General features: G+C 44.6%; 1 protein-coding gene and 1 pseudogene across 7 annotated transcripts in view; both read right to left on the bottom strand.

Moving 5' to 3' along the window:
• The window catches only part of SASH1 (SAM and SH3 domain containing 1), a 230,628-nt gene that overhangs the window by 59,541 nt on the left and 145,187 nt on the right, over positions 1-25,900 (bottom strand). For 6 of the 7 annotated variants that reach the window (XM_033097474.1, XM_033097496.1, XM_033097470.1 and 3 more), the window contains 3 exons: positions 7,619-7,659; positions 5,332-5,418; positions 2,658-2,770 (listed from right to left, as the gene is read on the bottom strand). In XM_033097474.1, coding sequence (XP_032953365.1) covers positions 2,658-2,770; positions 5,332-5,418; positions 7,619-7,659 — 241 coding nt within the window. Of the gene's footprint in view, positions 1-2,657; positions 2,771-5,331; positions 5,419-7,618; positions 7,660-19,398; positions 19,565-25,900 lie in introns of those variants that run through there. The other variant, XM_033097504.1, reaches the window with a different exon arrangement.
• On the bottom strand, positions 1,232-2,472 carry LOC117018335 (lanosterol 14-alpha demethylase-like; annotated as a pseudogene).

Here is a 25,900-nt window from a genome sequence, read left to right as displayed (position 1 = left end):
TTCCTTAGTTCCTGTAGATATGGGCTCACACCCACACCCTACTTTGGAGAACTATCCATGGTTGATAGAAGCTGTCTCTCCAGGGATGCCTAGAAGAATACTCCCTCTTCCCCATCAGTTTTCAGCCTCTTTTTCTCTGGCAGGACAAACTCTATAATGTAATTCACCTTCCAGAGCTCCCCGCTCCCTAAGGAATCAGGCTGAGACTAGATTTCTCCTGAAATCACATCTCCATCCAGCTTCTTCCCCGTCTCTCTTGCTTCACCCCCTCACTCAGATTTCTCCCGAAAGCTGGCCTTTAATAAATCACATGCACAAGAATCCCCATGTCAGGCTCTGCTTCTAGGGAACTTGATGTAAGACAGCTGGCATTAAGAAAAGTTCACAATGCTACAACATCAGTCATGACAAACATCAAGTACTTTGTTAAAAATGTTTTAGGGACTTTACTTTGGACTTTTACACAGATGTGCCCGTGTGGAATCAGACATATATTTATCAGATGAATAAATATATAGTATTTAGTAATTACAAGTTAATGAGCAGTCTTTAGTAATCATATTATTTTTTAGAAAATATGATTATTAAATCATGGTCACAGAGCTCTCTCAATTTCTGATAGACAACGCTTCCAGTTAAAATGTGAAAAGACATATTTCTCTATAACACAGCTCCATCATTGCCAGGTACCATCACAGCAAAACAACAGTGTTCTCTTTTATCCGAGGCTTTAACAGTGAGTTTATTCCCTTCTCTCTCATCCTTACTCAACACCACAAAAATTACCCAGATAGATGAATAACCTGTGGCTTCCAAATCTCATGGGCTTTTTAGACCTTGGAGAACTAGTGCAAGATTTAAGTACCCTGAACTTACTTGCCAAGAGCTATGTATGCTCTTGAAATTAGCATCTGGAAGTTGTGATATTTGGAATATATTAATTACCTTGATTCCCCCTAAACATTTTTTTACTAATGAACTTGACTTCCTTAAAGCACATGTAGTAAGTATCCATCATAAAACTGTTAGAAAATGTTTCAAATGCCACTAAATTTGGTGGAACTAGTGGAACTATTCACTTAATAACATACGAAAAATCATAAATTAAGCCGCTATATTTTAAAATTACACTCAAAAAAATACACTGAGCGTTGTTTCATCAACTTCATTTTCTTCAAATGTTTGTGCATCTTACAGTGGTGTTTCACACATTAGTTCCTTATAGCATTTTTCATTTTGCCCTTTCTATTGATAACTGCATATTCAGGGTATGAATAATGGCTCTATATTTCACAGTGGGAAAATATTCATCAATGAGATCAAATTCATATAAACAAAACATGGTGGACCAACCAGTCTTCTTCATTGGAGCATGGGCAAAATATTCCCCAATATACCCAGCTCCAAATGACACACAGGCAAACTGCTCTCCTGGTGCCGGGGTTGTCCTATCAGGATTAAAGTCCCCATGGGGCTTGAAGTCTCTACTTGACTGTGGGAGAAACACACCTCTGATGTCCTACAGGATGACTGTCATGGTCATTATAGGAGGTCTAAGTCTTAATGTTTCTTTTATACAGCAATTCAGTAAACTTGGATCCTTGAGCTATCTGGCCATAAGTTCAAGGAAGCATATCCTTTCCATAGACGAGAGTGTCTACTCTAAGTAACATTTTTCTTGAAGTTTGTTGTCTCTTCCAAAAAGAGGCCCACCCAGCACTTGGAGCTGAGGATGTATGCTGCCGTGCCAAGAGCAGGCCACCAAGCTCCCCACTACGCCATCATCTGTCAAAGGACACCCATCTTTGTGTGCAGAATCTAGTCAAGTTTAGAGAATGTTATCAGTTTTTTCCTTCAATCTGTGTTTTTGGAATGCTTTATAGAAACTACTCTTAATCTCTTGATGATCTCTGTCCGGAAACACCAAAGGCAGCCAACCTGGCAACACACAGGCTGCATGGCTACAACCTCCACCCAAATCTGCATACAGCTGTGTCACCTTCTCGTGGCCATGGAAACCATGGCTGGCTGTTCAAGTCTGGAGCTCAGAAAGAGCTTCAAACAAATTTTTCTCCTCCCCAACTTTGAAAGTATTCACTTGTTTCTTTTTCAATGATAGAAACGTGTTACTTAAAGTGGACTGTGTTAAGGCCACTTTTAACATTTTCTTCTACTCCAAGAAAACTGGACTAGGCACATCATATGCCCCTCCCTTCCCAGACACAGGTGTTGTCTGACAACTGGAGACCTCTTCTGCACGCAGATCTTCATTTTTACGATTAAAAAAGCAGTGCAGCAGCATCACTCTGCAGAAGGTAAATAAATATCTTAGCTATCATGGTAAAACCACTACAGGTCTGTTATTTCTCATATGTATTTTCTAGCAACTCGACTGGACTTTTCCCAAATGCTACAGCATATTCAAGGAACGGTACTGGAGAGAAAAATGTACGGTGGACTTTTCACCCCAGCTGGCAGCTAGGTTGGGTGGTCTCCCAAAGACCGCACCTCCAAATACCATCACATCGGGCACTAGGATTTAACATATGAATTTGGCAGTGCGGGACACAAACATCCAGCCTATACCAGGCCCCACACATGTTTAACTGGAAGGCGGCCAAGCCCTGACAAATGCAAGCCGATCTCTGCACTCGTACCCTCGCAAGTGCCTCTTCAATGGTGATCATCTTCTCCTTGACCATCATCATCAGCTGAATCCGTTCCTCATCGCTCATTGTTATCTCGCTCGCCACATAACCCACATCTTCTCCTAGAGATGGAAGATAAAGAGGAGGAATGAAAACAAGGAAGATACAGCAGAATGCCAATCGTGAAAAGTCGTCATGGAGGATTACAGGAAGATGTGACGCAGGGACACTGACTGTCCCCGTCGTGCGTCACTGACAGAGGAGTCGGAGCAGTAACGGGGCTGCCTGGTAGGAAGCCAATGAGCCCATGTCATTGGGAAACAGGCGCGAAGAACATCCACAGACGGTGATACCACAGAAACAACTCCTGCAGAAGAATCAGAGCTTTGGTGACGGAGGGTCCAGGGGAGGCGTTTTGGAAGCAAGCAGGCAGGGAGTGAGAGGTGGGGCAGATTTAAGTTAAAGACCCAGTGAGAACAGAGAAGCATTCCTAGGCTTCTTTGGCCAGGGCTCCCTATGTCCTTCTATTTCGAATATGAATGAGAAGAAAATGTTTCTGTGAGTACAAGGAACCCTCTGCCATGACAGAGAAAGGTGTGGTCACAAAGTCAGCGGCCACCGACAAACCTGCAGCCTGGGGAAACCATGCTGAGCTATCTGATTGCTGCTGTTCCTCAGAGGATACGTGCAAATAAATACAATCACAGGTGTAAAGCAGTCTGAGTTTGCTGAAAGGAAGGTAATGAGGGTGCCAAAAAAATGTATACAAGCAGACACTTTGGTCAACATTCCTCAAGCAGTAGTTCGCCGTAATCAGAAGTGTCTGGATGCTGATGGGAACCACTTGGAGCACCTCTTGTGATTGCAGAAGTCAAACTGTGACTTGTATTCATCTTTTGTTATCGGTATATATTGAACATTACAATTTTAATACAGTTTTCCTTTCTTCAAATGTGTGTACATTTTGCTGGCACCTTCTGTATGCAGCTGTCAGAAAGGATCACTGTCACAAACATGTTTCCAAACCGTGAGGGGGAACTCAGCTTCCAACTGGAAACTGAGGCACCCAGAACTGCAGAGGAAAACAGAATCCCCATGAAGTTTCTTCAAAAGTGTTTTCCTACAAAGCAAACAGACGGCCATCGCCTCTAACGTATGAGCCGCATTGGCTTGTGCGCCTCTGGGTCAGCACGTGGGGAAAGATATGTCAGTGAAGGCTGGCTATAATACGCACACTGGGACTAAGCCGGCATCCTAGTCCCTCATCTTTCTCCTCCTGCCTGGTCTTTCCCATGCAGACCTTACTAGCTTCGGCGTCATTAGGATGCTTGGCTACGGCGTGATTTACCCTTGGTGTAAAGGGACAGAGGAAAAGAGGCTGGCTGCACACTTGTAGGCCCCCCTTTCCGGCAGGACCAACCTTAGAATTTATGTTCCCCTGTGTCTCCCTATCTCATTTCCATTTTCTAATCAATCAGGCCAGAAATACCACTCCAGTTCCCTTTGCATCTCCTCTCCTTGCACAGGGAGACTAATAGAGTGTGCTGGGTAAGGGGGAAGGCCTGCTGGTTTGATTCATTTTACTATCTCTGTCACCTCCAACGGTGGAGGGGTGATGCTGAGTTGGTTTGGTTTTAAAATGAAGCCACGTGAGCTGCTCAACTGTTGGCTGCCTCCCTGCGTCCCTTTCTCGCTCTCCTTCTCCTTTTCTTTCTTTCTAAATAAGACTCTGTTAGAATCCAAGGTTTACTTTGAATCACAAGTGATCCTGGGTGTGTACCAAAAGGAAAAACTGGAAATGTTTAAGAATAACTCCCTTCAAGCAGGACAACTGAAAAAAATAACCCCACGGACTGTTGCCAAGGAACCCAGGTGCGCTACTGGCATCCGTGCTGTCTGTGTCCACTTTTCTCATTTCCATGTGTTTAAGTCACTGGAGAAGCATTCTGAACAGGGCAGGATGCTAAGAGTTTGTGAAAGAAATCAAGTCGTGTCACTGGTGAGCAACTACAAATTTTCATCTGATGGTAACCTTAGTCAGCAGGACTGGATTCTAGAAGTAGCTTTGTTTCCATTCCCTCTCTGAATACTGGGGAAGCATAAATTATATAACTGGGCCCCAAAGGGATGACATATTTACTTAATATATAAACAACAACAAAGACACGGCCAGGAGGAGGGCAGGGCTGCCTTCACAAAGCAGCCTGAGTAAATTCCCATGATGTCAGACCATTAGACAGAGTTTCCAGGGGCAACAACCCCATAACCGTCCCTGCCACAGACAAGCATCAAAAGTTCCTAAGATTACAAAGGCCCCAAGTGGCAGGGCCGTAGGGAGAGTCCAAAACTAACAAATACTGGACCCTTTTAGGACAGATCTCCGCAAGTAAAGATCTTCCTGTGGTTGGTATGATGGAGAAAACTGAAGATTTGGTTTTCGCTGACAGATCTATGAAAAGAAAAGCCTGCCGACTCTTCCCATTTTGTTTGATTTGGAAAAAAAAAAAAATTCCTACTGGGATGAAGTTTGAAAGTAACGACAGGAATGTCAGACACGCGAAACATTCTATGGGCACATGCAATGAGTTATTCAAACTTGCAACATCCATTTAGATTAGAGGCATAGACTTCTTAACATTTGAGAGCTAAAAGGACCTACTGTCCCCCAGCTGTGTTTCAGTACCTTTTGAAGTCTGCCTCATTATTCCTTTCTGGTTCTTTCGGAAGTTCTGCCAGAAATACTTATTTTTCTTCTTCCAATCTCCCTTTCCTTTAAAAAAAGAAAAGAAGACACAAGCAATAAATTCATTAATAACAAAAGTAGCCTCTTCCTTATAATTCAAAGCTTGCAAGAATACTTTGATTTCACAAATAGGCAGATTTTCTCTTTCAGCTCGTGAAAGACTCGGAAATGCCTATAAAGCTGTTTAAAAGAAATGCAACTTTCCTAGCAGCAAGAAATGGTGCAGCAGAAATAAGATGAAAACTAAGGAAATATCAAAACGGCAGGCGAAACATGCATTCTTATATTCTCTTTGATGTTTGCTTAACTAGCATGTCTAATTCTGCCTTGTCTTTTGGTATATTTCCCCCCTTTTGGTCTCAGCCACAATTATTTCAGCTAAACCACAAATAGAATACTTTAAGAAGTAAATTTTGTTTCGTTGTGATTCCTGCTGTCGATCTACCCTTGACTGATTTCTGTTACGCACATTTAATGAAGAGGACAGAATGGTAGGTATGTACTGTGCACACTGGTCCACAGGACTAGTTCCCGGGTCCGTGGGGTCGCCTCACGCGTTTCTCTAAGGTGTGGCGCTTGTGTGGGTCTATGGCATGGGTGGGGCACGATCTCCACCACGCTGGCATTCCAGCTACCTGGTGACCTACGTATAGCTTACTTACCCAGGGCACAATGACAAGAAAAGAAGACTGCTATGCTGCTGTAGCATCTCCCAACTGGGTCCCCCTCCTTCTCACTTTCTCAGACTGTTTTGGGTAACTTTCAAGTGAAAACAATTTCTTGCGATAGCTAGACGGTTTTAATATCAGCAGGGTTCTGATCATCGATAATATGTATAGGGAAAGGGCGTGAGTGAGTAAAATGAGAGGGTAGAGTCGTCTTTTAAATAAAACGAAGCAGCAGCACGATGCCCTCTTATGTAGACCTGGCTCACTCAAAGCAGCAGCTTTGTCACCATTCGGTGTCTGGTTGCTCCACAGCCACTAGAAACAGAGCCCAGCAAAGAGGTGCCCTGTTGGTTTCCAGTCTAGCCTGGTGCTGCCAGGCAATGCTGCACAAAGCAGACGTGTGGAAACCCCATCCACAATGCTCCCAGGCGAGGAAGGGCATCATTTGTCAAAAGAAGATGCCCTCGTTTAAGTTCTGACAACCCCCAGAGCTGCGGGACAGAGCCAGAGACAGCTAGCTGAGAGACTGCCTCCGTACTCAGAATCTTGAAGGCAAGTTTGACAGGGTCTGCTGCCTTTGGGTTAAATACCACAGCAAATATCGGCCGTGAAAGGTTAAAGCAGAAACAGGATTATTACTCATTCAACCCTTCTGGGGCAATCTGGGAATATGATATAGTTCTTTGACTATAAGCTATAACCCTTCTTCCCCCATTTTAATGTTTTTGAAATGGAGGTGAAGCTTAAAAAAATAAATGAGAATAGCTAACATTTATTTAGCACTAACTATATCTGGGCACTTTGCTATCTAATGGCATATCTCATTTAATACTTACAATGAACATATGATGTATTATTGTTCCCATTTAGTGAATAACAAAACCAAATGTTAGAGAGGCAAGTGACCTGCCCAAGGTCATAACTATGAAGTTGACAGAGTCTTGATGCAAATGCAAATCAAAGCCTGATTTGGGTTATGCTTCTAATCCCAATTACTTTGCCAGGCTCCTTCTGAACCAAACAGAAAAGATGTTACTAAATTAAGAGTGGATTTTGTAATCAAGAAAATATGAAATCTGTAACACCTCAAGGTGTATAATCTTTGATTCAGAAGTTCCAAATTGAAGAATTTATTAAGAAAATGATCAAGGATAAGCTCAAGGATTTTTACTGTAACATCATTTCTCTGTGACAGAGAAAAGATTGGAAATGACTTAACTATTCAGCAAAAAGCGACTGGTTGATTAAATTATGGCACATCCAATATGATAATATATTATGCAGATGTAAGAATTTTACTGTAAGGAATACTCAATCGTAGGAAAACGGCCTCAACTGAAAAAAATTATAATATGTAGAATATGATCTCAATTATTAAAAAAAACACACACATACTGAAAAAAAATGAGGAAAGCTGTACATCAAAATCTTAACAGTGTTTATTTGAGGGTAGAAGGATTCTTTGTGGTTTTTCTTTTCTCACATATTCACATGTTTTATAAAGTATTAAAAGAAAATAATTAATTTTAAATAGTTGAACCAAGGAAAGTGGTACTGACCTACAGAGCCGTCTTCTGAGTTTGACTTATGAAGAGGGTTCCTGGAAAGGAAAAACAAGTCTGATTACTAGGGGGGCTTTGCCTTTGCAGAATTGATACCCCCCCACACTAGGGTGACTCAGCATCAACACTACTTAGCAGAACCAGGGACATTTTTATAGGATATTTACCAGAGGCCTATTGTAGCCATCGGCTGCCTTTCTAGAAACACACTCGTGTACCATTTGTCTACACTTATTAAAGACTCACTGCAGGGTAAGACCTGTATTAAATGAAGGGGACAGGCTTCACTAGGTGACCGCTGAATTACCTTCTATTCCTGTGAACTATTAACTATCTGTGAAGTTATTGCCATTGAGAAGTCCCTTGTGTAAGTAGGAAAGAGAAGGCAAACAATGATGCAAGTAGAGACCCTAGCACCACAAATGCCACTCAGGCCAGCAGGTAAGGTGGTCAGCTGCAGGAGAAATAATGGCAAGCAACAGGAGTTGGATGCCCCAAACACAGGGAGCACCCAATAGGTAGGTCCTCCAGTGGGTGGGGGCACTATCCATCTTGCTACACATTCTTATATTCAAAGAGAAGCCAGAAATATGCATTTTTTAAAAGGAGAGCTCCACATTTTTAAGTGATAGCAAATAATTCAATGTTTTTAACAACGTGTCCAAGTTAATCAAGACATGTCTGGGCACCAGGTTCGGCGCACGCCCTGCCCCACCTTGGCTGCCAGTGTGACTGCTGATACAGATGAACCCAAAAAACCTGAAAAGTAAACACAACCCCAAACTAGGTAATCAAGCATTGCTCCTCCAGCAAATACAAAGACTTGCAATTTTTTCATTATTTTTACCCACTTTCTTCAAGTTACCACACATTTTGACTAACTTATTCTCAGGTTTGCACTTAAGATCTTTTCGTTTTGTTAAGAGGTGCTTCTGCTAGATATCTCCTGCATCTCCCTAGGACGCCAGCAGATGGCACTGTAGATTCTTTATTCATCTTGGCTGTCAACCAGGGCGTAGTTATTTTTAAAACTTCCCAAGTTCACAATCTAGATACTGGCCGAAGAATAGTAAGCTGATGTTTCATACGCATAAGCCTCCCCAAGTCATTAATTTGAAAAGGGGGAAAATGACATTGTACGAAGTTTAATTTGGACTCAGTGAATTGTCCCCGCAAACAGAAGCTGGCAGAGCAGTGATGCGAAATGCCATCTCCTTTCTCCTTGAGACTGATGATAAAATTCATCCAGCAGGAGCAAAAATCAATGATGTGCCCAAACTCCAAATGGGGATGGCAGCAGGTGGAAGGGGTCATTTACTGATCTCCTGGTGGAAGAAATTAATGCTCAGAAGTCGGTTCCAAAGAGGCCTCCTACTAATACACTCCCTTCCAGCCAGACACCCTAGGCCTGAAAACACAGCCCTGGAAGCAGGTCGTCGGCCCTTTTCTGTCCGTCATTTTCACTGTCAACAGGGCAAAAAGGATGGAAACTTCAGCATGGATTTCAATGAGTAGGAAGAAATAGTAACATTCTGTTGCACTTTGCAAATCTCTTTAAACATTTAATAACCATCAAGTGCAGCATTTAAAGTCTCTGAACTCCATCTTAGGAACAAGCTTTTCCTCAGTAACTATTGATCCCAACGCTGCTTTCATGCAGCCCTTCTCCCTCAAGATCCCTAAACGACTTTAGCCCTTCCTGAGGCCAAATTCACTTAAGGATATTCCTAAGGAATTAATGAATTAGATCAAAAAAACAATTTAAGAGACAGCATCCCCAGAACTTCACCAGTTCCATTTGTCCTCAGTCTTCTGCAAATTCTGTTAAATTGCTTCCGCCCCATTTGTTTTCCTTCCCTCCCTCCCTCCGTTGTCCTTTCCTCCCTCCCTGCCTTCCTTCCTTTCCTCCCTTCCTTTCATTCATTCATTCAATAAATATTTATTCAGCTCCCATGATGAATCCAGCATCCTCAGGCACTGAGTGGTAAACCAGACAGGTAAGATTCCTATTAAAGCTAGGATGGGAGAGAGAAGCAATATGGGGATGGGGCTGCAGAGCAAGAAGTGGGGAGAACTTTAGATGGGATGGACAGAGAAGTCCTCTCTGCAGAGGTGACAGTTGAGCAGAGATGTAGATGATGAGCTGGGATGACACGCAAGCCCCCAAATGGGGAAGACTGGGTAGGGAAGAGCGGAGGAGGGAAGCAAAAGAGGTCTACCTTGGTCATGTTAAGTTTGAGGTGCTTACTGAACATCTCTGTGGAGACATTCAGGAGATAGTTGGATATGTAAGTTCAAGAGAGTTTTTGAGGACTGGTAATAGGAATGTGGAAGTCACTCGTATACTGAAAGCTTGGAGGCCAACTGAACATAATGAAGAGAAGCTGTATGAAGGCTGAGCTCAGGGACAATCCAATTTTGGGGGGTCAGGAAAGGGAGGTGAAGCAGGCAATGGGATTTACAGAGAGTGGTCAGTGGGGAGAAGGAAAACCAGGAGATCGCCCTTTACCTTTTCCAGCTAGGACATATTAAAATCAGTTTTATACAAATTTTATCACTGGCGCAAAAGCCATACAGGGTAAATTCCAGGTTGCTCTACTTTCTTTTCTATTGAGTCTATTGCTTCACAGCGAAAGCCTCAGAAGACCATAGGGATGGAGAAACTACTAGCAAAGGGTCAAAATGAAATTCTTCACATTTGTATTGAATTCTTAAAGAAAAGGCTTTCACTGGCCTTCCCATCACAGAACGGGATTATCATGGAGACCCGAGAGTGATAACTTGTCTAAGTTCACAGAGCTGGGCAAGGATCTAACTGGGTTTAGAAGTCAACTCTCTGACTTCTGAGTTCAAGGCCTCGTCCACTTCAGCATACTGTTTCTCATTTACGTTACAGAAATTCACGTTATATTGTATACTGGCCCTGTTCTTGCGTAAATACTCAGAAGACGTTATGAAGCTACAGCATGTTCTCAACACCAAATTTGAACGTGGCCTATTTATTTAATAAAACTAAGTTATTTCAACAACACTTTTCAGGATTTGGTTGTGTTGAAAGTTCCATGACCTTCTTATTTGCCTGTCGAAGGAAAGGAGGCCAACTAATGTGGCTCGAATTCATTTTTCTTCTTATGCCTATTTATAGTCTAAGGTACGTCCAGGCAAAGACAACTCTATCTCACTGTTACATACTTAGTCTGGCACACCAGGAAAGTAGAATGAATGCCCAAGTACAAAGGAATTCCTACAGTAGACTTCATGTTTTCATTTGATGAACTGTCCAGAAACTTCATTATAACCAAAAGAGAGAGAGAGAGAGAGAGAGAGAGGCAAGAAGGAAGGAAGGAAAGAAAAAAAAAGAAAAACTTACAACCCAGTTGAGAAAGGAACATGTGTTATATGTTACTGGAAAACCTATACTTAAGAGATTTTTAAGTTTCTTTATCTTGAGTCTCCGGAAATGCACTTCTCCATTAGTTTCTTTCCTGCTGAATTTTGAATCAGGGCTTTTGCTGTGTCTGGGTCTTTTCCTGCATCGTCCCAGGCCTGCCAAGACAGTCTCCAAAGCCAGAAGCATTTTCTTCAAGAAGTAGAAAAAGGACTGAGACATCTGTGCTACTGAATTGTGCATGGGCAGGGGGAGGTGGAAGGAAAACGGGTCGAGGGGCTTTTTCGTACTTAATATTTTCTTTTGCTTTATGACTTACATAAATATTACTAACTACTCACATTAATATTTTGCATATTTAGTGACAAATCATTTTGTGTGAAAGAGGTAATTCCTTAATTTGGTATTATCATCCTTTGGGTATCAAAGATATTTTTCATCATAGGAGCATGTCTCTTCTATTTAATAGAAATGAATATGAAACCAAATTCCATTCATACTACCTGTTGTCTGTAAAAATTCCAGGCTCAGCCCTTCCCAGCCACAGGACCAGGACAGCGTGGGAGGTCCTCACTCCCGGGTCGGACGGGTGCAAGGAGCAAGTGCCCCCCTTAAATTTTGCACCTCACCCGCCTGTGCCTCTCTGGCTTTCCCCTAGAGATGGGGCCCTTCACAGCCAATAGCTGCTGGACTTCATACACGTGGTACAATTTAGCCTTGCAAACTCACTGGTTGGGATTGAAAGTAATCCTATTGCCAAATTTGGCGTACTGTTAGAACTCTCTGGATATTTAGTATCAATGACAATGTTGGTGGCATTTTGTCACTCTGGTGCAAACAATCCCCATAGAGGCATTTTCTTTAATTTCACGGTATATTCCCAGCCTGTACCGTGTGGCTTTTTGTTACAAGGTCACCTTCCTACATGATCAAGGCAGGTGTTGGAAGCACCAAATCCAGGGCAATGGCCTCACACAGCACAGGTAAGTGCCCACATACACACTCAGGAGTGAGGCACTACCACAAATCGAAGCCATGCTCTCTTCTGTGAAGTGATGATGGTGACAACAGCGCCTACGTGAATGGACTGTTAGGAGAATTACACAAGACGATGAATGTAAAGAGTTGAGCACAGTGCCTGGCACTCGGTAAGTTCCCAGAAACGTGACCTCCTGTAACTGTTCACTGGGGCATTGTCACCGCATCTCCTATTCTAGACGCCAGCAGTTTCTATATCGCCAAGCTTCCTCCTGTTTATTTTTTTAAACATTAACTTCCCACAAATAATTTGGAGGAACATAATAATTCCTCTTCCGCTTCTCCAATGCACTCTCTATAAGCAATTCATGTTTTTCTCAAAATTAAAACAAAACAAAACAGAAACACAGCAATGACTGAACATGATGTCAACAGCTTTTTATGCATTTTTCAGCAGAATATTATTCCCATTTGCTTATGTCCTTAGATTCCTTAAGCAGTAAGAACTGTACCAACTTAACTTATTGTGTATAGCACACATGGTGTATACGAAATAATTTTTTCTTGATGGTGAGTAGCTTTTGGATACAGACACATATCGTGGGCAGTGGTTTGGGTCCACCAATCATGTAATACTAACTCTCCAAAAGAAATGGCAGTTAAGTATGGATGTTGCCTCAAAATAAGAGTACCAACCAATCTTTAATTCCGATTCGAAGAGGACTCTCTTACCACACAAACCAAATTTCTCACACTTGCAAAGTGCTGAGAGGACATTTAAAAAGTTCAACATTTCCAAAATTTCAAAATTTTTCTGCCCCATCCCCTTTTTATAACATCATTGGTGTAAAACTGCCATCAGAATCACTGCAGGTGGGCGTATTCCTCCTATACAAGATGTCTCAGAAGGAGAGCCTCTTACTCAGAAAACTAGACAGCAAGAGCCAAGGTAGGTACGAAATTTTACCCCTAGCAACAATCATTTTTGTTATCCTTCAATCTTCTGCTAATTATATTACTTATATGAAAGTTGTGGGTATCGAAACATGATCTCTCTGCTGCAAATCCTTTTTTTTTTAAACATTAACTCCCTGCAAATAGTTAGGATAGACATATGAGGTTTGACAATTAAGTTCTTGAACTCATGCCAGAAAAAGTGCTATATCCCTCACTGCTGAATATCACTACGGTCACCTTCGAAGGGCTCCCCTTGGGAAGCTATGCACCGATGCCAGCGCCTAGTCTACCCTTCAAAGCAATTTTAGAACTCTTTTCCTGGAATGGCCATCAGAGCTGTTGTCATATTACCTTCGATGTCCCGAATGTCATCAAAATGTCTTCCTTTGAATATTTCCTTTCTCTTTAGGTAAAGAAAGAAGTCATTGGGGGCCAGGTCAGGTGAGTAGGGAGGGTATTTCAATACAGTTGTTTGTTTACTGGCTAAAACCTCCCTCACAGACAGTGCCCTGTGAGCTGGTGGATTGTTGTGATGCAAGAGCCATGAATTGTTGGCGAAAAGTTCAGGTCATCTAACTTTTTCATGAAGCCTTTTCAGCACTTCCAAATAGCAAACTTGGTTAACTGTTTGTCAGTTGGCACAAATTCATAATGAATAATCCCTCTGATATCAAAGAAAGGTGAGCAATAGCGTTGCAACAAGGCCACGAATTTAATTGTCAGACCTCGCAGTGATTCCTCTTCCATTTTTCAAGTGCACTTCACAAAGGCAATCCATGTTTATCTTAGAATTTAAAAAACACATACACACCCCAATGATTTAACATGATGTCACCATGGAGATGTGTGTGCAGCTGACTGGTATCCAGATGTGAATAACGTCTCCAATGTTTTCCTAAGGAAGCTGCCCGGCACAATGGCTCCAAACGTGGGTACTGGGGTCCAACCACCTGGGTTCAAAGCCCAGCTCCACCGTGTACTAACTAGTAACTTTGGACAAGTGACTTAGTCCCACTGAAGCCCAGTTTACTGCTATGCAAAACGTAGACAATAATAATACCAATTACATAGTTTTTCCTAGAGGTTTCAGTGAATTATGACTTGCATGGTATTTAGAACATGCCTGCACATGCTTACACAACAACAAAAAGCTAGGGATTGTGACAGCTGACCTTTTCTTTCAACCAGCGCTCCCTAAGGAGTCAAGTCTTAGTACTGAAAATGCACTTCAGTGTCTCAACATGAAAGGGGTTGGTTCTGTGGCAGCTCAGGGGTGGCCAACAAGCTATCCAGGCCAAGACAAGGCTGCACCCCTGTTGAATCTAAAACTCCTGCACAAAGGTGCATTGAGAGAGATCTGTGTCCTTTCATTCACCAACTGGTAACTTGTACCGAAAGTTAATGATGCAGGACACTGGCAGAAGTTTCAGAGTTTCATGCCTGAAAAGCAGCCAAAAGCCATCTCTCCACAATGTGGCCCGTTCGTGTCCGGGCCACAGCTTCACTCAGGCCAGGACTGTACACAGTGCAGAAGTGCAGAGCCCATGGACAGAGGCTCGGCCAGGGAGAATCAAAGCCGGGCTCGCATAGACTCATCCTCCAGGATTTCCAAAGCACCTCTCCGTGGGTCTTCTCTTTTCCATTTGGGTCATAATAGTCTCCATTGGTGACTCATGGGTCTGAACTGCCTAAGAAGTTGATAAACACTTGCTGTACGGATGCCAGCTTTGATGCAGATGATACCACTGAAGGTAGCGGCATGGATCTCAGCACTGAGAGGTTATACCCTGTTTCCCCGAAAATAAGACCTAGCCGGACCATCAGCTCTAATGCATCTTTTGGAGCAAAAATTAATGTAGGACCCGGTCTTATGTTATATGATATAAGAATGGGTATATATTATGTTATATTATTATATTATATTATATTATATTATATTATATTATATTATATTATATTATATTATATTATATTATATTATATTATATGTTATGTTATGTTATACCCCATCTTATGTTAAAATAAGACCGGGTCTTATATTAATTTTTGTTCCAAAAGATGCATTAGAGCTGATGGTCCGGCTAGGTCTTATTTGCGGGAAACGTGATAAATCCTTCCCAACTCCTTCACAGTCAGTCACTGATCTTCCAAAAACCCCCAGGATGTACTAGAGGGCATGCCGTATTATTGCACACGTTAAATTCTTATAATGAGGCATCAGCAACTGGTACATCTCATATAAAAACAACCAACAATGATTTCTTATTTGGGATTTATTTTTTGGTATAGACAATGAAGCCCCGCACAGCCTGCTGACACATGTACACACGGCCCACACCTTCCAGGAGTTTACAGTATAATTGGGTACATTATAAGGACATGCTACAAGACAGCAACGGTTCAGTGAGTGGTCACAGCAGGCAAGGCCACTTGCCTCCATTTCCATATCCATGCTCATCTTCTTCTTTACTAAAAGAACCCCGATTTTGTTTGGGTGACAGTGTACCCTGTTAAATACCCACCTCCCCCACAGTCCCTTGCAGCTAGCTAGTGGACGCCAGGTCTGTATCTGCCCGAGAAGATATAACTGGATCTTTACAGTGGGGGGAAAACACTTAAAAGGCAGTGTTTTCCTGATGAACAGGACTGACTCAGTTTTCATGTGTCTTTTACCTGATGCCCTTTCCCTTGGTTCCGCCTGAAACATGGGCACAATGCCCTAGCAGTCATCATTTTCTCATAAGGAAGAGAGTTACATACTGAAGATAATGGAGGAGAGGAGATAATTCCTTGGGCAACTGTACGAGCCTTGAGATACCTATGTCCAGACTCCTTGGTGTGTGAAACAAACACGCCGTCATTTGCCTCAATACTGAGGTCAGGTTTCAGTCACATGTAACTGAATATAATCCCAACAGATTCAGTGCTTAAGAAGTAAAAATGACCAACTTCTGCAAAGCACTGGGTCTTGGTGTACCAAGCACATTCCTATCAGAGTCATCGTATTGCAGGCTCACAGAGACCCTGAAAAGAACTAGCCTCATTATGCAGATGATGACACTGAGATCTGGAGTCTTCATGTAAGTGACTTCTCCAATTCTCAGTCACAGAGCTGGGGCTTCATCTCAGCTCTTCTGACACCCAGACCAATGTTTCCCCCAGGAAAATACCAGATTCACGAGGGCAAGGGCCTCTCACTACATTGACAGAGCCAGGCACAATACTTGAATCCAAAGCCAAAACACGCTGTGTTTTCTCTAATTACTGGCACTGAAAGTACAATTGAAATTTGTGACGTGGCCACTGGAGTCTGCAACCCCAGGCCAAGCTTTATCTTTTGATGTTCCCTTCACAGGCAAGCAAACTAAAGTGTTAAAAAAAAAAAAAAAATCAAAAGGCCTTTAACTCCTCCTATTCATTCTGTGTTTGGTGTAGCCAGTAAAAAACGAAATGCCTTCCTTTGATGGCCTGGGTGTGAACTTTAAATTTTAGTTAGGTCTTTATTATCTTAAAAATTACTGAATTTTCAAAAGCAAAATAAAACAGGGTTTTAGTACAGTTTTTACCACAAAAGCTGGTTTTTATCACATGAGGAATAAAAATAAAAAAACTGTAAGCAGCTTTGTTGACGTTCTTTAATGGCTGCTACTTATTCTGTAAATGGAACAAAATTATTCATTCCCTCTATTTCCACTTTTTACTGTGTATGTGTAATACATATGTGGTCCAGGAAAGGCTTTTCTGGAAGGAAATGTGGCTGAGATTTGAGGCTGGCTGGCTTACTGGGAAGGGTGTGCCGTGCCCCTGGAAGGCAGCTTGGTGATCAGTATGCGTGACGCAGGCCCCAGCTCAAGAACAGTGTGAAAATGGACTGCCACTCTGCCTGGTACAGACTGCACACGGGGTAATTTATCCCAGAGGACGACAACGCTGGCACAGTAAGGAAAGCTGGCCTTTGATATTCTTATCAAATTTGCATGGACCTGCAGGGAAAGCCAGGCTGCAAAGAGCCCCTATCAGCTTCGGCCTCGGGGTGGGGAAAGGAAGAGATGGGAGGAAAAGAGGCTCCATTCAACTATCTTCTCTGTCTGTTTCCATGGCGATGGCTCTGGAAGCTGGTCAGAACTTTCTCAGTGGAAAAAAACAGCGGCTCCCATTCACCAGTGCCCAAGCCACACTGGCCACACTGGCTGCTGTGCTGTCTGGAGGCAGAAGAACCCGGGAAGGGACGTGGGGGCTGGGGCTGCCGGGCATTCTTCTGTCAGCTGCTCTGAGGGCAGCAGGGGAGTTGGTGAAGCCACCTCTGAAGGCCAAAGCTGGAGGAGCTACGGGCATAAGAGACCCTTTCGAGCCTCACTGGTGCCATGCTGGAGGCACAGTGACCGGCCAACTCCAGAACATGACTGTGGGAGCCGCCTGCCTGCCTGCCCGACACGTCCTGGTGGCAGCACAGAGGGCTGGGTCCTTTCCCTGGCGGCCACTGCCATAGCTACTTTAGCCTTTCTTTTGTTTTGTTCTGTTTTCACTTTTAATTTCTTCAGACACAGCTGATAAGACATTTTGATGTTATGAATACTATGAAAACGGGAACTCATGCTTTCCTGTCATCTCAAATGTCATCATTTTGAGGTATGATTGACATGTACCCTTGCTAGTTCCAGGTGTACACCACAACGATTTCATATTTGTATATATTGCAAAATCATCAGCACACTCAGTCTGGTTAATATCCGTCACCATTCTGAGCTCTTACATTCCACGCATCTCCTCTGCCCCATCCACACACACTCCACCTTTGCACCCACGCAGCGGCTCTCTGTACTCTGTCAGCCCTCTGGCTGCTCTAACTTTGCTTCACAGCTTTCCCCCTTCTGACCCCGTGGCTTTATCTGAAGGGACACACGGAAGCGGAAGCGGAGAGCTTCAAACCAACAGACAAGAAATGGGTTTGGCCTGTGATTCGTAACAGCAGGCAAGCTGCTTTAGAGCCTTGTGGGGAACTTGTTCAGGGCTCCAGAATCCCACATCTTGAGAAACCAACTCTGCGCTTTGGCGAGGCCTGAAGGTCTTTTCAACAAGCTCTCCGGCTTACTCTGATCTATGTATGTGCTTGGAACCACTGGTTTAAGCCAGGAGAGACTGGGAAAACACACCGCCATCCTCCCTTCTTCATCCCCATAACCTTCCACTTCAACACCTCCCAAATACAAATAATAGTATTACAAGGAAGATTTCAGAAAAGAATCCAGAACACAGTAAGATAAAACGCACAGCCAATATTCTTCAAGTATTGTCCTGACTCTAAGGTTTTACTTAGACAAAGCTTTTAGACAAGTGGTTGGGGGCCGGGTTTAATGCTGAATACCACGTGTCCATCCCCAGTGCCTGGCACGTGGGAGCCACTCCTTAAGGACTGGATAAAGGAACGAGCCAGTAGACGAAGAATTTTAAAAGCAGAACCATTATAAAGGCTCTGACAAGTTCCAGACTTTTAGCATCTCTCTCTTTTCCCACTGGTCTCCCTGCCTCCTGGGGGACACCTGGTCCCACCTCCTCACACTGACAACGGTCCTTCTAACACAAAACCCACCACTAGGCAACTCCTCAGCTGCTCCCTCGAGCTGGCCCTTGGGCTCCACTGACAGAGTCACGTGTCCATACCCAAAGCATACTCACACGCGTTCGCACATCTTATGACTGCCTGGAATTCCCTTCCCCTCCATTTTTGTCTTAGAAGCTGCCCAATTATCCCTCTGGTTCTTACTCCTTTGGGAGCCGGTGGTGGGTCTGTAGTCTGTCAATTTAGCACAGCCGGATTATGTTTCCCAGAATTCCCTTCCCTGCACAGTTCCAGGTCAGTGTGAGATGCAGGAAGCAGAAGTAGAATATGAGCCATTTTCTTTCTGTGTGTCAAGGTCATGGCAGGGCATAGCTGACACATGTCATCACATGTCCCCTGGGTCACAGGGTGGCATGGGTAGCAGCTGGGCCCACAGTGCTTGCAATCCTGCCAAGTCCCCTCCTTGGGCTCTTTCAGTCCTGGACCTGTAGCCTGTTATGTTAGGAAGGAAGGAAGGAAGCTTCTGCGGGTTCCTTGCACCACTAAAGGCGGAGGCTTCCTTGGAGGTGATGAGAAATGATGTGGGTTTCAGCCCATCCTCGTAGGCAGCAGTTTGTCCTCTTTCCCCACTTCCCTGCATCTCTTTTTCCCCTTGTACATGCTAGTCCTGTTGCCTTCAGGCCACATCATCAGACACAGAGGGAACAGCATCAGCTGGGCTGTGGAACCAGCCCCCACAAATGCAGAAGGTCGACATGCTATAATAACATCATCTCAATGTCTGCCTTTCCTACAGACCCTGACTGACACCCAATCTATATGGTTCCCGGCCCCACGCTTGTCCTCCAGGAGCTAACTGTCACTCCCCCCGCAGGTCCTTTGTTTTGTACTCACATAGCATTATGTCCTTGTGCCATGTCTTCTGTGGGCGGCAGGAGAACAGCTATCTCTGCTATCCTATTCATCTTTCCAGGGCCTAGCACACCCATCCTTACAGAAACTGGAAAAAGGTTTATTCAGTTAAACTTCATTAGCTGCCTAGCCCATCACTGGTCTTTCCTAAGTGTGCATCTGTCCTTGTGTGGTCTTTGTGATAGAGTCTACGACAGAAGGCCTGGCCCTGGTAGATAAACAGGTCTAGACCGGAACTCCACCTCTGCCTCACCCAAGGTTGTGATCATGATCTTGGTGAGTGACGTAGCCTTTCTAAACATTGGTTTCCTCAACCGCAGACTACCATTTACTTTACAGTCTTGTTAGGAGGATTTATAGAGAAGTTGTAGGTATGGGTCTTCCCTGATTCCTGCCAGGAGAGGAATGTTGTTTATTTACTGAGAGTCTCCCTCCCGCTCCCACCCCCCGTCCCTGGCCCAATATTCTGATCACCTGCTCTGCGGGAGAGAGAATAACCAGCGGCCACCGATACTAAATACCTCCTGGCCGTTGCATCTGTCTCCAGCAGTCCCACAGGAAGGATGCAGCCCCGGCGTGTGGACTCGAGCCGGGCTGGGTCAGCTGGAGGCTCACTCACCAGACGGAGTTAAGGGCTACACAGTTTTCAGAGGGGAACAGCTGAGGTGGAGAATTCTGGCACAGCTGCTCCTGCCCCGAGCCCCTGCACTCTGGAATGCTGAGCCCCTCAAATATGCTGTGTGACGGCGCGCGCACGTGTGCAGACACAGATCCGCCTGCACAAACACATACCTCAGCAGGCTGCCACTGCATACGCTCGGGGACAATGTGGCTGTCTCCCAGTGTCCCCCTCTTTGGAGCATGGAAAGGAAAGCTCAGGTGGGAATGGCATATTTTAAGGAGCCATCAACGAGCTCTGTGTGTGGTACCATCTAATGAGACAGGATGAAAACTACAGTGACATTGCCATCGCCATGGGCAGTGCCCTATATTCTAGAGGTGGGGACACAGGAAGTGAAATGTGGGCACCTTTCCTATGCCAGGCAGCGTGCGAGGCATTTTACACAGTGACCTTCGGAAAGAGCTTTTACTGTGCATGTTTCATGGATTAGGAACACGAGGCTTAGAGAATTTCAATTCCACAATTAGCAGAGCTTCAAAGGTTCTGTCCAACACACCGCTGACACAGCGACAGCACAGCAGCCTATGTGGACAGTCCACGTAGAACTGGTCGGTGCTACGTGGCCAAAGGGCACACTTTGGATCGGGTCGGCAAATGAAGGACGGCCCAGGCTGGAAGGAAACCTGGAGACCAACTGCCTCAAACTCACCACTGTACCTGAGCCGAAGCCCGAGGGCTGGTGCGCTGCAGATGACCAGTCACAGACGGGGAGCGCACGGGGAGCTCCAGCCCGCTGGACAGTGACCTTGCCCTTGTGCCCACCGGCTTGACAGATGGCTACTGGTACGTTGATTAAAGCAAAAGAATACATCGTATACACACTAATGCCTGGCTCTTGGTGCAGCCCACTTATTTTCTGAAACCTACGCTTGCTGTGCTGCCTGTATTTGCCACCCTGGTGAGCTTGAAGGATCAGACAATGGTAGCCCCTGTCGCCTGGGACTGCTCTAACAAGCACGAGTGCCCACCTCTCTTTCCTAGGGGGGCACTGGTCACACAGCAAAGACACATCCACCTGAACTGGGCCGAAATGACTCGTGAACTATTCTGAAGGACATGCCGTCACATGGCTTCCGCATGCGGTGCACACGTGCACAATCCCCATGGGAAAAACCTGGTGTTCCCCTCTCCACCCTCAGCCCTGCCACAAACAGGATGTGGAAACAGGATGCATTCATCTCAGCTCCAGGCATGGCTTGACCTGGATTTCCTAGCAAACTCCTAGACCTCATGAGCCAAATCTCACTGAATCTGGTCTGTTCGTAAGGAGGACTAACGATCACACAGCCGGCACGTCTCCAGTGCTCACGTCTACAAACAAGAACGAGTGTGGAGACCCCCACCCAGCTCCTCACACAGGAGAAGCCCACGCCACCACAGACAGAGACGCTGTCCTCTGGGGCTTCCACGAAGGAACGAAGTCTGAGCCCCTCCGAAGCCCAGTCACCAGTAACAAGCTTGTTGAGGAAGAGCGAGGAGGTCCCACTTGGAAAGAACTTACTAGAAGGAGAATTTCTTACACATCTGAGGAGACTTGAGCAAGACTTCAGAACAGAATCGGGTGGGGAGAGGAACGCAGGCAGCCCTTAGAAATAGATTTGGGTATTTGTGGAACTTCGTTTTCTCCCCACTACATGTTTTTAACAGGTGTCCTTTTAATTTTTTTATGCACAAGCAGAGAGCACTTACTTCTTACTACAATGCTATCAGTTTAAGGAGACATTGGCACATGCTGGGTAACAGGTGAGACCAAAGTAGGTCTTCTGTAATTCTAGTTCTGGGGACACTCCAGTTTTAACCTTATCTCAAAGAATTGGGAACATTCAGTGAATTCAATGCAAGTACTGAATGAGCACTTGCTCTATGCAAACTACTGTTCGGGACACTGAAGAAAATCCACAGAGAGGAAGAGAGCCAGCTCTTAGCCTCAAGGAGCTGGTGATCAGGCTGGGCTGGGCGGGATTAGAAAGAAGGAAGTGGCTAGAGCCAAGTGCAAGGGCATGAACGTGGGCCAGACAACATACATAATGATAACAGACAAGCTAATGGAGCACTTCTTAGGTGCTAAATAGCTTACTAGGTGAGGTAGATACTGTACTGATCACCCTCATTTTAGAGTTGTGGGAACTACAGGCACAAACATTAAGTAATTTGCCAAGAGTTGCAGAGTTGGTAAGAAGGAGCCTGGATTTGAACTCAGAGAGTCTGGTATCAGGCAGGGCATCTTAACCCCAAGGCTACAGTGGCACTCAGACTGGCTGAGGATTTTTGTCTCTAGCTCTAGGACCTTAGGCAAGTTAATTATAGTTGATCCTGGAACAATGTGAGATTTAGGAGCACCGATCCCTGCACAGTCAAAAATCCATGTAGAACTTTTGACTCCCCCAAAACTTAACTACAGTTGTTCCTCAGTATCCACAGGGGATTGACTCCAGGACTCCCCGCAGATACCCAAATCCGAGGATGCTCAGGTCCCATATATAACATGGCGAAGAACAATGCATACAGTCAGCCCTCTGCATCTGCGGATTCCCAACAGTGGATCGAAAATGCTATTTTCGATCAGCAGTTGCTTGAATCCATGGGTATGAAATACAGAGACATGGAAGGCCGTCTGTATACTTACTGGGGAAAAAAAAAATCTAAGTAGACCCATGCAGTTCCAACTCATGTTGCTCAAGGGTCAATTGTACTCTCAAAAACAGCACATATTTCAATGAGATCGTAAAAAAAAAAATTAAATGATAAAATGCAGTAGAAGTGATTAGCATAATGTCCAATACACAAAAATAAGCTAATATGTGATATTGTGGTTTTATTGACAATGATAACAATGATGATGATAACACTTGTTGAAGCACACCAAGAGATATCAGATCCATGCAAAAGGCTACTGGATTCCAAAAGGTGAAAAGGATACAGGGACAGAGAAAGCAATCAAGGAGAAGCAATCCTTAACATAGTAGGACTTAAAAAGAGGAAATGCTTTTGAAGTATGAACTCCAAACAGCCTGGGAGGGGCTGGGAAGTGACAGCATCCAGTGGTCTGGAGTTCGGTCCTGTGACTGGGAGCTGTAGGGATAAAGATGGGCTGGGCTGTATCAGAGGGATTTTGGTTACCAGAATAAAAACATGTAGAGGTTCTAATTACAGGTGCCACTGAGGGGATCTGGGCGTCCCGTCAGTGTGCTGTGGCCTATCTGTATTTTGGGGACACCAATCTGGAAGTCACTTCCTGAATGCTCTTTTCTAGTTCATGAAAAGAGTATTGACGGTATCACTTGGAGTCGTGAAGATGAAAAAGAGGGAAACAAAGGAGACGTTATAGGAGTAAAAGCAACAGGATGTGGCCAATGAGGTTTTGGGATCACAGAAGAAAAGCAGGAGATAGTGATGTAAATGCTGGGTGAAAGCACAGAAAAGGGGTCCATAGGATAGAAAGGGGGGTGTATGGGCAAATTGGAGGTTGAAGGAAATCGGAAGAAGGAAGGAAGGAAGGAAGGAAGGAAGGAAGGAAGGAAGGAAGGAAGGAAGGAAGGAAGGAAGGAAGATAATGAGTTCTGCTGTAAGAATGCACAGCTTGGGGTGACAATAATTGTCGTGGGCAGGCCTCCAGCAAAAGGCTGCAACAGGCAGGGCACCAGATCGGGAACCGGGCACAGGAGAGATGAAGATTTGAGGTGGGCGCCTAGAGACAACAGTTCAAAGCCATGGGCCATGGGTGTGCGTAAGTGTCTTGAGAGAGCTTGTAGGATGGATACAAAGCCCCAGGGGAATACGACAGGAAGGGGTGGGCAGAAAAAAGGGAACTGCAAAGAGGGGCCATAAAGTAAGGAGGAGAAACTGGAACCGCAATGTCACAGACACTAATGGCAAAGAGGGAAATGCACCCAAAAGGAAAGGCAGCAGGGCCAAATGCAACAAGGGTCTGCAAGCGGGGAGGGGTCTTTGGGATGATTACTGTTGTGTCACTGACCTCGGAAAGGGCGTTTCTGCAGGGAAGGAAGAGAGGCCTCAGGCTTGGGGGGGCGCGGGGGGAGTTGCTGTCACCCCAAGCTGTGCGTTCTTATAGCAGAACTCATTATCCTTCTTTATCCTTCTTTCTTTCTCTCTCCGACAACCTGCTATTTGTCCATACACCCCGCTTGCTAACCTAGGTACCACTTTTCTGAGGAAGGCGAGAAACAGAATTATGGTTTGGGAGAACAGCAAGATTTTTATGGGGTGGAGAAGAACTATACGTATTTGTGTGCACTCACTCACTCACTCATTTATCCATTATTGAAAGTGTTTTATGTAAAACATCCGGAGTTCAGGGTGCGAGGTGACTACACACACACTCTCTCATATGTGCACAAATAACTGCAGTTACTGCAACAGTGACAGGAGCGCCCAGGAGGCCCAGTGGCAGGACATCTCACCCCAACTCTGTGGATTAGGGACGCCTCTGGGAGGAGCGGAGGAGCCAAGAGCAGAGCTGAATTTTTAAGGTTGAATGGAGCTTGCCCAGAGAAGGAGTGTGGGGAGGGTGGTGAGAGAGTGGGGGACAGACACCCCACGGGAAAGGGCAGTAATTTCAGCAGCACAGTGCACTGTGGGAGAAATTGCAGGAGCTTCCTCGTGCCTGGAGAGCAGGTCAAAGGATGAGGTAGATGGACAGGCAGGCAGAGAGTAGACTCTGAGGGGAGAGGAGGAAGAGGAAGGAAAGGAGGAAGAGGAAGGAGAGGCCAGAGAGCAAGCAACTCAGAGAGAAGCAGATGAGAGAGAGGAACGGGTATACATGACCGCATGCAGGAGCTTCTTCCCTGAAGGCTAGGAGGAAAGAGGAGGTGAAGACCGAGGCTTCTGAGGGGGAAAAATGGCACGCTGACACCATCCAAAGAGTAATCGGCTGGCCAGAGGAAACAAATCCAACAGCGAAGCAATGTCCAAATGGAGGGAACGCTCACACAGAACATTTATCAACTATATTCCATGCATTTTATTCGACTCCAAGACACTGCTCTATTGGCTTTCCCTCCTTTTATTTATCTTCCTTTCCCATCATGCTATATATTTTTGGACTTTCTCACCATAAAATAGTTCAAGTGTAGTCATAGGTAATAAAAAGAGTGAAACTTAAATCAGTAAATGTTCAACTCTGGTGAAAGACTTAGTAGAAAAGAGCTTATAAATACTGGCTAAGGTGACGTTTGGGGATTTATTTTGGACCTTCCTGCCTCTATAAATAAATAACTGAGACCCAGCTTATATCTGAATGAGAGTGAAACTTCCTCCTACTTCCAAGAGAAACTCTAGAGTGTAGTTTTAACTGCTGCTATTTCTATAATGCTAATGAACTTAATTGGCCTCTAACCTCTCCTTTTGCATAAGCGACACAATTGTTAAGTACTTTGGAATCATACTCTAGTGTTTAGGAGCATGGGTTCTCAACTGGGATCAAATCTGGGCTCTGTCCCTATTTAGCTGTGTAGCCTTGGGCAATTTATTAATCTCTTTGCGCCTCAGTTTCTGCATTTGTAAGTGGGAATGATATCGTACTGAACCTCACAGGATTGTTGTATTAAATGAGTCAATGTTAAAAGCATAGATGAGTTCCTGGCCCATAACAAGCGTGCAGCAAACATTATCTACCATTTCCTGCTTTTTCTTTTACAATTTTCACTCCATGTGAACCAACCCCATAAAGACTACTTCCATCTATAATAGAGACACACCTAGAAATAACCAGATGGGCTCCCCTACTCTCTGACTTGCTTGCTCTCTGGCCTCTACTTCCCCTTTCTCCTCTCCCCTCAGCTG

The sequence above is a fragment of the Rhinolophus ferrumequinum genome, chromosome 3 (assembly GCF_004115265.2).
Source record: "Rhinolophus ferrumequinum isolate MPI-CBG mRhiFer1 chromosome 3, mRhiFer1_v1.p, whole genome shotgun sequence".
Classification (NCBI taxonomy): domain Eukaryota; kingdom Metazoa; phylum Chordata; class Mammalia; order Chiroptera; family Rhinolophidae; genus Rhinolophus; species Rhinolophus ferrumequinum.
The sequence above is the reverse complement of the archived record's forward strand: the minus strand, read 5'-3'. Positions and strand labels throughout refer to the sequence as shown.